General features: G+C 43.6%; 1 protein-coding gene across 20 annotated transcripts in view; it reads right to left on the minus strand.

Annotated features, from left to right (window-relative positions):
* TIAM1 (TIAM Rac1 associated GEF 1) overlaps positions 1-12,002 on the minus strand; it is a 424,375-nt gene that overhangs the window by 108,074 nt on the left and 304,299 nt on the right. For all 20 annotated transcript variants that reach the window (XR_010318722.1, XM_064273167.1, XM_064273165.1 and 17 more), the window contains 2 exons: positions 3,718-3,942; positions 1,444-1,629 (listed from right to left, as the gene is read on the minus strand). Coding sequence is in view for 19 of the 20 variants with exons in the window: in XM_064273167.1 (XP_064129237.1) it covers positions 1,444-1,629; positions 3,718-3,942 (411 nt within the window). In the remaining variant the exon portion in view is untranslated. The remainder of the gene's footprint in view (positions 1-1,443; positions 1,630-3,717; positions 3,943-12,002) is intronic.

Genomic DNA, 12,002 nt, shown 5'->3' on the forward strand with positions numbered 1-12,002 from the left:
ACTTTGTTACAAAGGGAAAATTAAGAATTTTTAATTCCAAATTTTTGCAGAATTGGCAAACTGAGATTTGGCTAAGTTAAAAACTGGCGCCAGGGTCTCAGAGAAACAAATCCAGGGCTGCGAAACTGAAAATGGCTCATGAGATTGCCTCATCCCACCACTCTGGCCAACCACTCCTAAAACACAGCACTTGATAGCTATACGGAGAGGTGGTGGCCAGGGAGACCACGAGCTGAGCTGTAATTAGCAGAACAAATCAGGGTGCCAGTTTTAATAACTCCAGAAACTGGTTTAAGACTTCTTTAAAAATGTAAATCTACCCCTAATTATCTGAATGATGACGCTAATCTATTATAATGACTACAATCGCCCCTGACTGAATTACAGCCCTGAATTCAATTGACGGGTAAGGCCGACAGGGCAAAACAGAGCAGCACAGCTAAGGTTTTCCCAAGCCACTTCTGGAACCTGAGATTTAAGATTTAATTCCACAGCAAATGTGCTAGAATGCATTTTAAGTGGGGGGTGACTTAGATAGGCTAAAACCATATTACTTGGATAGCAATTTTTAAAAACAAAGCAGTCAAAAGTACATAAAGCTGTTTGCAATTTGGCAAGTACAGGAAATTACAGACGGCAGACACACAATGCAATTGTACCTTCTGCTACTGTGAAGTTCAGATAGAAATTCCCTTCCTCAAGCCATCAATATGTCTGGCTGAATGGTGGAAGTTCTCCGCCTGACTCTAATGTATCAGGTACTCATGGTGACTACAGTCCCTAGGTGGTGCGAACTTTTAACGCACTCCGCTACAAACCAAAAGATTGGAGGTTCCAGTCCACCCAGAGGCGACTCAGAAGAAAGGTCCCAAGATCTACTTCTGAAAAATCAGCCACTGAAAACCGTATGGAGCACAGCTCTACTATGACGCACATACAGTCGCCATGAGTCGCCGTTTTGTTTTTTGTTTTAATTGCTGGTTATTAAAATAATGATAATAATAAAGTGAAAATGGAGCAAGCCAAAGAAGTCTAAAGAGACCTGTGCTCAATATATGGTGTGTGTAACGGAGATAGAGATCAATAAAGAACATGTTTCCAAATGATCTCAAGAGTTCTTCACTCACCATTTTCATAAGGTTAATATAAAAAAAAAGTGTAGCTGGCTTCAAAGCAGGACACCATCTAAAGACAACAAGAGCTATCAACAAACACTACACGCAAACATCACCTACGACCCTGTCTTTCGCATTTTCTTTGCACAGTCATTTAGGGCCCGTCCAGAGTGGCTGAAGTAATAAATTTCAGAACAGATTCAAACAAAAATTTCCATCTGCTGCAGAGGGGGACGAGTCAGAAATCTGTGGGGCGGAAAACGAGCAAAACCCTCAGAGTCCTGTCAACATAAGTATGTTTCAAAAATACATCAGTGCTTCTACTCACCAGGGCGTGAAAAGATGATACGGAAAAGATCCCAAGGCGGCCCATGGCCACTTTCGTCGGTCGACTTGCAAAAGCAAGTAGCCTCTTGGGGTTTGGCAGCTCCCCACCTTGGAGGCTTGCTAAGTAACAGCGGTACCGAAATAAGTCCATTTGGAATTGTTCGAGATTTTGCTCCCAAACAAAGATCTACAGTGGTTAAAATTGGGGGGGGGGGGGCAAGGGTGAGAAAAAGGGAAAACAAATGTTAACAACTTTATGCTACACAAACCTTACGAATGAATATATTGTAAAGGTATTAATTAGACCACAAAAGGGTTAACAGGAGGTGCCCGGAGCTTTTCCGTATGGAGCATGCTAGTACTGCTGCTTTCATCACTTTCTTTCCCTGCAAAGAGCTGTAGTCCTAAATCCAGTATGATCGATAGAAAGTATGTTAATAGTTGCTCAGCGCCTTCCTATTACACATTTTATGTTTGTGGGCGTTATAGACCCATCAGTTCTAAGCTGTGGACCACAAATCCAAAACAGAAGAAGTAAAAGCTGTCAGAAGTGTAGAGACCTCCAGCGCAAGAGAACTAAGGAGGTGCTAAGAGGTAGCTTTTCACAGGAGGACCAGGAACAGAAGGAGCAAAGTGAGGCTAACTGAGGCAGAGGCAAATAGGCTTTTGGGAGGAGGTGGGTGGTACAAAGTAAAGGGTGGGCAGCAGAAAACACTAGATGGTGGGCAACCAAACTGCTGAATATAAGCTCCAATCACAGGACATGTAAGACATTTCCACTTCTTTGACAGTGGGAAAAGAATGCCTGCTTCCTACAGCTCATGTGATGTCTAAATAAGACAATGCAAAGATAGGGCTTAGTACAGGGTCTGGGGCAAGAACTGAAGGCTCATGGAGTTGCCAATGACACATATCACGATTAATGGTTGACATGGAGCCTGGTGGCGATGTGGTTAAGAACTCAGCTGCTAACCAAAAGGTCAGCAGTTTGAATCCACCAGCTGCTCCTTCGAAAACCTATGGGGCAGTTCTACTCTGTTCAATAGGTTTGCTGTGAGTCAGAATCGACTCAATGGCAACAGGTTTTGGTTTTTTTTTTTTCCTTTTTTAATCTACCTTTTTACTTGGACTTAAAATACATTGTCAGGTATACCCAGGTCCATGGCAGCAGTATTCACAATAGCCACAAGGTGGAAACAACCCCAGTGACTATCAACAGATGAATGGATAAACAAAACGCAGTACATACACACAGTGGAATATTATGCAGCCATAAAGTTCTCATAAATGCTGCAACATAGGTGAACCTTCAAGACACCATGCTGAATGAAATAAGCCAGGCACAAAAGAAAAACTATGGCATAATCCCACTTATAAAAAACACCTGTATCTAAAACAGGCCAATTCATAGAGACAAAAAGCAGATGAGTGGTTGCCACAGGCTGAGGACGTAGGAAGAACAGGAAGTTAACATTTTAACGAGGACGGCTTTTCTGCATGGAGTGAGGAAGAAGTCTTAGAGACAGACAGCAGTGATGGTCATACAACACTGAGAATATGATTAATGTCATGGAATTAAAGACTTAAAAATGGCTACCATAGCAAATTTTATGTTACATATATTTTACTGCAATAAAAGAAATTTTAAAAAATGGGGTGTCAGGTAATACAGAGAAAGAAATGTAGTAGATTACATACTACCCTAACATAATCAACTGTTCAAATTAAATATCGTTTATTCACAGAATTGGTTCCTAAACATAAGAATGAAGTATCAAAGCATTACTAGACGGCTATCAATGATCCGAGAACAACGGAAAGTGGGCAAAAGTCCCCTCTGTTCATTATGCTATATCTTTCCTTTTTAGCAGGAAATAACATACAGCAGCTAATACAGATTTCTTAAATGTGCTCTGCCTTTCTCTGAGAGAAACCACCCATTCTAAATTTATTAAGGAGTCAGAAATGAATTGGCACCACAGTTCAGCTCCAAGTCAGGCTGCTAATATGGGGAATGAAATGGCAGACTTTCCAGAAAAAGTGCGTTGCTGGGGGGAGAAGGATGGTTTGTCTATTAGATGTCTGCCTTTCATTCAACCTAATATTGTTCCCTTTAGCTCATAACAATCAACTGGGAACAGTGGGTGAGAAAAGCTGACAGTCACAATAAAGACTTCGGCACCCTGGACACCAGGCTGACGAGACAACCGGAGATGTTCCAGCAGCAGAAAAACCTGAAAGGCCGACCGATGTCTAAAGACAGAAGAGCGATTACCTGATCTAATATGGTTTTCTTCTTCTTCGAATCAGTGACCGAAGACAGCTGCATCTCTCCCATTTTTTTCATCTTTTCATCCATGTCGATCTTTTGCTCTAGTTTTTTGATCTCGGACTTCAGGAGCCGGAGTGTGTCTTCTTTGTGGTGGTGTCTGGCAACAGCAGCTGCACAAGCAGAGTGGATCGCCGTGATCCAGTTTTCCAGCTCTGTCTGGCTGGTGGTCTGTCAGGAGGAAAGGGCAAGGAGAAACAGCCACCTCTTAGGAAGTTAACAGAAAGGAACAGCAGATTTCCAGAGAAGCAATCCGTAAGGGTCAAGGTGATGGATCCCATGGGTAAAGCTGACCTTTCTGACCTCCTTCTTCAGAGAATCAATAAAAAGTTACCCTAAGGTCAGACTCACCAGCCCCCAAGGGTTGGCTGGAATGAAGCCGTCACGTCTGTTCATCTAATATACTCATTAAACTTAACTTGTTCATGGGAAAATCCCACATAGACAGCTCAACTTCTGGTCAAGAGGGTTCCTCGAGGCCAAGGGCAGCCTCCAGAGAGAACTGGGTCAGTTATGAGGCGTGAGTTCAGCTGAGGGACATTGCTGGCTATTGCGGATTGAACTGTGTCTCAGAGAAAGATATCCTGAAGTTCTAAACCCTGTATGTGTGAACGAGACTACTTCTAGAAGAGGGTCTTTGAAGACGTGATCAGTTAACGTGAGATCATAGTGGAGTAGGGTGGGTCCTAATTCAGTACAACTGGGGTCCTTCTGAAAAGAGAAGAATCACAGAGGGAAGATGGCTGTTACAGCCTGAACTGTTGTCCCACAGAGTACTTGCTGGAGTCCCGACCTGTGTACCTGTGGATGTCACTCTACTTGGAAAAGGGGTTTTCCTTTGATGTTAACGAGGTCACACCCATGCCGGGTAAATGCTAAACCCAATCACAGCTGAGTTATAAAAAGTCCAGAATAGATACAGAGACACACACACCGGGACAGACACGCCACGCGAGGATCATCTACGAGCCAAGGAGCCAAGCAGCACCCAGGGTGACCAACAAGGGAGGAATCCACATGGCGAGACCCTGATGTGGACTTTTAGTCTCCAGAACTGTGAGAGAATAAATGTCTGTTCTCTAAAGCCGCCCACGGTGGCTTTTGTGTTACAGCAGCACTAGACAACAAAGACAACAGCCACATAAGACAAAGGGAGAAACTGGAGCGATGTGTGTACAAGCCAAGGAATGCCAAGGCTGCCAGGAAGTGCCAGAATGAGAAAGATCAGGAAGGATTCCTCCTCTAGAGCCTTCAGAAAGTGCAGGGCCCCGCAGACTCATGGCCCCCGCCGACACATGGCCCTGCCGACATGATCTTGGACTTCTGGCCTCCAGATCTGTGAGACAATAAATTTCTGCTGTTTTAAGCCACCCAGTCTGTGGGACTTCGTCACAGCACCTCTACGACACTAATACACAGATCACGAAGGGCACAACAGCCCTGCCCCGGCGAACCGCTGCACCTCAGTCCTGATGTCCTCTCCAGGTATTAAGAAGCAACAGTGAAACTAGGGCTGAGGGCGTCGCTCGTGGTGGCCAGAAAGAGTACTGCCATAGGCAACCACCCGGGAGTATCCAGGTCACCCAGCTGCGTTACGGCTGCCAAGACTGGCCTAGCCCACAGGGACATTAAGACAATGCCAGCAACACCCACCAATGGGCCTGGAACTTCAAAGTGGGACTGCTGTCCTTAGCTGTAACTCAAGGATGGTCTCAAAAGGGTGGAAGTCAGTAAATATTTGGGGGGAGGTGGCTCCTGTGTAATAACTTGCTTTTACTGATTTTGTAGGAACTTAATCAAGGAGTATCAATCAGCGAGGGGGCGCTGGGCTTTAACATGTCTCCCCTTAAGCCCAGAAAAATTCAGTTAATGCCCAGAAGGAAGCAGGCCTGAAGAAATGGTCTGTTCAGTCACTACAATACAAAAGTAGCTGCTGACGTTTTTCATGCTCAAAAATACTGTTTTTTTGTTTTTTTTTTTCTTGACTGCATCTTGTAAGTATACTAACTCACCCGAGTGACGGCTTAAAGCTCTACGAATGGCACCCCACGGCACACTGCTCTGTGCTGGTGGGTAACACATGGGGGCGTTTTGATGACCTTCTTGCAGAGGTAGCAAGAAGGAGCAGGGATATCTCTTGTCCATGGCACCTGGCACTTCAACCCTCAATAGGAGGCCAAATCCAAAGACGCTTTAACCAAGACACTCCTCAGTCATCTCTACGTCAACTACAACCTTCCACTCCCCAACCCCGAATATCTACAGTCTCAACAAAACACCTGAATAATGACTAGGACAGCTTAAACCATAAATACACATTATGAATGTCAAATTTGAAATAAGAATATTCCTGAAAAAGGGGCCTAGGAGGCCATTCCGCAGATGGAGAAACTAAGGCCCAGAAGAAGGCAGGATGATGCAGCAATTTTCTAAAAATCTTGATCTCCGCTAACTGGTACCTTTTATTTTATCACATTAATAAGCCACACTGCTCTCAGTACCCCAGTTCTCGTCAATTCTTCTACAAGCTGAGCCGCAGGGTCTTTAGTGTGGCCCCTCTAACAGTAAGGGAGGAGGCAACCTTGCTGCCCTCTTTGGCCATGTCATTTGGCTGTGGCCAGGGACGCGTGAGTGGAAGTGCTACGTGCCGTTACCAAACAAAAGCCTGGTTACCCCATTCTTATCCCTCTGCCTGCAGTCATGAGAGCATATGTCACGATGGAGCTCCATGAGCCTTGTCCCTAAGTGGCCAGGACAAGTACAGTTTTGCAGCAGCCAACCTCGGTCAGGTATGGCAGAGTGAGAAGGTATGTTGAGACCCAGCAATCCTTGGGTGGTGCAAGTGGTTGATGCACTTGACTGCTAACTGCAAGGCTGTCAGCTCTAGTCCACCCAGAGGCATCTCAAAAGAAAGGCGTGGCAGTCTACTCCCAAAAGGATCACAGCCACTGAAAACCCTGTGGAGCACAGTTCTACTCGGACACACACAGAGACGTCATGAGTCAAAACCAACTCGATGGCAACTGTTTTTTTTTTTTTTTCTTACTGCAGCATAACCTAACCCAGCCTGACTGATAAGCTAGCAAAGTAAGGATTTCATTTTAAAGGAGGCAACGCTTTTTAAGTAAGAGTTTAAAAAAACTTTTAACCCCACCATCCGATATACTCCTTAGAACAATGGCCTTTTGCGCTCCTCATTTAATGAAAGGAGAGCCCCTTTTACCCACCAGCTGTGAGGATCTCAGACAAGCTCAGCCAAGGGCAACACACTCCGATCAGGCATCAGAGTTTGTGGAAATGAAGGAAGTTGATTCCAGCCGATGAAGTTCAACATCCCTGGAAAAGCGTATACCTAATTTTGGCAGAACAGCTATCATGGAGCTTATGTACTGAATAGAAAGAAAGAAAAAACCATACCAAGCCCCCAAACCTAGAGAAACATATATAGAAATGTGTGATCACAGCTTTATGAAAAAATCTTTTAACCATCAAGTATGCCTTGGTTCTCCAAACTCTTAAAACCCGTCAACACTCTACGGCAATTCCATTAAACAGGATTTTTGCTCCTGCTGTCCTGTCTAAATAAAACAGCAGTCCCTGCCATTCTCTATCATTAAGCCAAATCAATGTCTAAGGAGCACAATTCATTAAACAAGCTTTTCAACAAAGTTTGTGCTTTTCAGTGGCATACACTCAGCCGTGTGTGTAGAAGAGAGGGCGGGCAAAATCGGCTGACTGTTTTAAACAGCTAGCTAAGTGGAGAAAACTCTAGAAACATGACAGTTTACAGGCTTAACAGTTTAGAGGTGATCACGGCAGACCACTAACTTGATGCACTGTTTTCCAGTCTGGTCTCTCCAGGTTTCGATTCTAATGCTGTTCTAATCCGCTAACTTTGCGCTATCCTCCTTAAACCAGGCAAGTTTAGTTAGGGGTTCCAGGTTTGCTAACGGGCCCTTCATCAGATCCCAGCGGTCACAAAAGCAGGAAGAAGGCCACCCAGTGGTACCCTCCCAACTTCCTCCCCACACATCACCTTCCATTAAACTAACAGCACCAGACAGGTAAAGAGGGCGAATGTTCTGATTCCTCCTTCACCTTGGGGGGGATGCTATAAATACTGTATGAAGTTCAGTGAGGGGGACAAGCAACATTCCTGCCAACACAGAAATAATCAGCAAAAAAAAAAAAAAGGCACTTTGCATAAAAGCCTCTTTGAGTACAGAGTTAAGATGGAACTCAAGGCTTGGTTACGCATTTAAATAGACCTAGCTTCAATTACCCTGGCTGAATGGAAGACACTGGGTGATTTCTGATAATCAGTGGTTTATGTCAGTGGCAGGAAAAAAGAGGACTACCAGAGAATACATGCCAGATCTAGGAAACTGAAATTTTGGATAATTTGAGTTTTATATAAGCACAAGAAAAAGTAGGTTGAACTCTTCCTTTTTTAAAAAATTTTTTTTCCTTCATTTCCAAAGAAAAAAAAGGAAAAGGAAAAAGGGGGTCTGCTTTTCAGGTCAAATGGGAATGAAGGGTGAATTCTGAAAAGTCTATTTTCTCGTTGGTTCTACCATAAGATATCTACCATATCTCAGAGCTGTATTTACATCAACGTGAAGTAGCAGATACTTTTACTACCTGTGAAGAGAACTGAAAAGGGGCTTCCCTCATGTTCACAGGAGAGGTCATGCAGCTGTACCCCTTCCGCCTCGCCTCACCATCCCCTCACCCACCCAAGGTAATTTTCTGGAGAAGGAAGGGAAGCTCCAGACTCTAGGACCCCACAGAAGGCAGGAGCTAGGAACAGTGCCACACACAGGAGAATAAACAGAAGCCTGTCCAATGAGCAGCTGGCAAAGCTGAGAAGGCCCAGAGGGGAAAGACACCAACAAATACTGTCAGTTGGGAGGTCCTCAACAAAAAGAACACTCACCACACCTGTCTCTGCTCCACAAGCCCCAGTCACTGACCATGTACACAGGCCGTCTCCAAGCAGTTTTTGGGTATCTCACACTTCAATTTGATCAGAGAGTCGAGGAAAACCGGACATTTGATGAACGACGCCAGCATAAAAGGCAGAGACCAAAGCATGCAGAAAAAACATGAAGCAGGAGAACAGACAATACGTGGGCCAGAGAAACCTTTCCTACAAGCTGTACATCTCCAGAGAGACGTGAGAAAGAGGACATATTAAAGGAAAAAAAAAAAACCGATTACAATGAACTAGTAATGGAAATAACTGAATGAAGAAGAAATTGTTTCCAAACCAAAACTCTAAATTACTAAAATATTATTCTAGTACAAAGTAGAATTAAGACATTTTCAAATATGCACCATTTTGTAGGAGCTTACTAGATGTTGTTTTTATGAAAATGAAGGAGTTTATTTTTAAAAAAGGAAGACTTAGGATGCAGGAAACCAACTCAGGTGGTGAAGAGAAACCCCAGGAGTACAGTTACACATGAGGCCTAGGAGCAGCCAGGCTGGAGCAGGATATACAGGCTCAGAAGCAGGCAGGCTCCACGGAAAACCTAGTACTGATAAGCTACCAAACACGCCAGAGACTTAGAAAATACCTCTTTTTCTTTTTAATAATAATAAATGTAGTCAACATTTATTGAACATTTCATATGTATCAGACACTCCACACGCACTGTCAGGTTTACTCCTCAATTCAACATAAGGGTGCAGATGCTATTCTTCTTCCTTTTTTTTTTTTTTTTACTAGTCTCTTTGTAACAGGTACAGTGTTGTTGCTGCTTGTTGGCTCCGACTCGTGACAAACTTATGTACAACGGAACGGAACGCTGCCTAGTCCTGAGCCATGCCCAAGATTGCTGGTATGCCTGAGTTAGCTGTTGTGGCTGCTGTGTATTTGAGTGCCTTCCAACCTAGCACTGTATCAGACCAACATCCCTTTGCAATCCTAGAGTTTTCATTAGCTGATTTTCAGGAGTAGATCTCCAGGCCTTTCTTCCTAGTCTGTTTTAGTCTGGAAGCTCCACGAAAACCTGTTTACTACGGGTGACCCTGCTGATACTTGAAATAAGAGTGGCATAGCTTCCACCACCACAGCAACACACAAGCCACCACAGTACAACAAACTAATAGACAGGTGGTAGATGCAAAAACTGTACCTTCATACAAATGCCTTGTGAGGTATAAGAATACTTTCTATGGAATGAAAGGCAATGATCCCCCTCCCCCAGCGATAATATTTTCTACACTTTTTAGATACATAATTACATACAATTTTCTATCTAGTCAAGAGTCTGTCCCACGTACTTTGGACATATTATCTGGAGGGACAGTCCCTGGAGGACGTCATGCTTGGCAATGTAGAGGGTCAGTGAAAAACAGGAAGACCCTCAACGAGATGGACTGACATACTGGCTGCAACGATGACCTCCGGCATAACAACAATTGTGAGGATGTTGCAGGACCAGGCAGTATTTCATTCTGTTGTACATAGGGTCGCTATGAGTAGAACGACTCGACGACACCTGACAACAAGAGTCATTCGTGACCTGCCTGGTAACCATGTTCCTAAGGCATTAAATATACGAATTAAAACCTGATATTTAGGAGAAGTTACCATAAAAGTTGCTGAGCTTTTTGGAATTGGATGTGGTATCCTCAAGTAATGGGTGAATGAAGGCCCAACAGGAAACTGCACCCTGTGAGTGCTGGGTGCTATCTCTGGCTTAAAGATGGAGAAAAGGACTCTAATTATAACAGCTTCAATACAGAGGCTGTAGTTTCACTTTGCAGACAGTATATCACTTCTTTTTACAAGCTGCTTTAACATTCATGCTGATTCCCACCCCCACCCTGCACACAAAACCCCTTTTCTACTTCTGCTGGTAAATCTCCTTTCCACGGATAAATCTGTGGGTATCTGAGTAATAGTGTCAAATCAGCAGTATACAGGCTCTGGAAACTATGGGCATTGAATTGGGCCCTGGGGCTGGAATAACCTACAAATTATTTCCACAATCACAGTTGATCTCCCTTGCTTTAACCTCACCCCCCACCCACACCAGTTCCTTTCATATGCAGCCCCTCTAGAGTTATGTGGATTACAGTAAGTAGAAGGCAGAAAATGGCCTCGTAGATCCCGAACAACAGTAATTTCCTCTGAAAAGGTTCATTTTGTGCTCTTTCCCACATAAGTAGCATAAAATTTTCACCGTAAAAAAAAAAGACACAGAGGCTGTCATAAATAAGGTTCTGTGCTGCCACAAAAGGTTTTATTCACTGTGACCTATCAGGTTATTTAGATTCTACTGACAATTTTATGGTTATGCAGGTCCTTTCAAAAGGAATTCGAACCAGAGGTAAGTAAAAAGGAGGGCTTCCTGAAATGGATAGATTATCATCTAACCGGTACAGTAAGGGCAGGAATGGCTAAAACTGAATTGAGATTTAGAGATATTCCTAATGTTTGGGTAAATTCTAAAGGCAAGAAAAAGTTGGTCACTTTTTACTGTAGCCAATGACACTTGTCTATTTCCTTTTTAGGGCAGACACTAATAGTAAAAGGTTAAATAGTACACCCAGACAATAACAGACTTTGGAGAAAGGAAGGCCTGAGTTTGAATCTGGCTCCAACACTTAATAACTATCCTTCCTATCAATAGGACTTGGTGTCCGATTGCTAACTTTTGTAAGTCTCAGCTTCACCAAATGGGGTCTATAATCCACATCAATAAAGAAAAGCCTGGATATACAAGCCAACTCACGAGTTACTGTGAGAATTAAACGAGACTCACAGCGTAAAACGCTTTCAAATTCCTGATTTATAATAAGGATAGGGCTGCTTTCACTCTCAAAGCTGTCCAGTTTCCAAACCGTCCTGGTGAGTGCTATCAACAGAAACGGCAAAGTAAGGACCTCCAAAAAGACACTAGTCCAAAAAAGCAATGAGAACACTGGCAAAAACTGTCAAAATCAACCTTTTCAGAAATTAATCCAAGACTTGTAACAATCCAAGGAGCATTTGTTAAAGAAAGCTAACTGGCTTTCAGTAAGAACAACAGCTTTGTAGCCTTTTAACTTGGCTTATTCCCATCCTTGTCTTCCCAGCTCAATAATGACAGTGAAAACCAGCAGCCTAGCAGCCACTGGAAGGAACAGAACAGGTCTGGAGTTCCCCAAAAACACCATTCTTAGAGAACTGCATTCTCATAATTGTTGTTAGACCAGAATGGCAGCTCCATTCAGAGGGC

The sequence above is a fragment of the Loxodonta africana genome, chromosome 20, assembly GCF_030014295.1.
Source record: "Loxodonta africana isolate mLoxAfr1 chromosome 20, mLoxAfr1.hap2, whole genome shotgun sequence".
Lineage (NCBI taxonomy): Eukaryota > Metazoa > Chordata > Mammalia > Proboscidea > Elephantidae > Loxodonta > Loxodonta africana.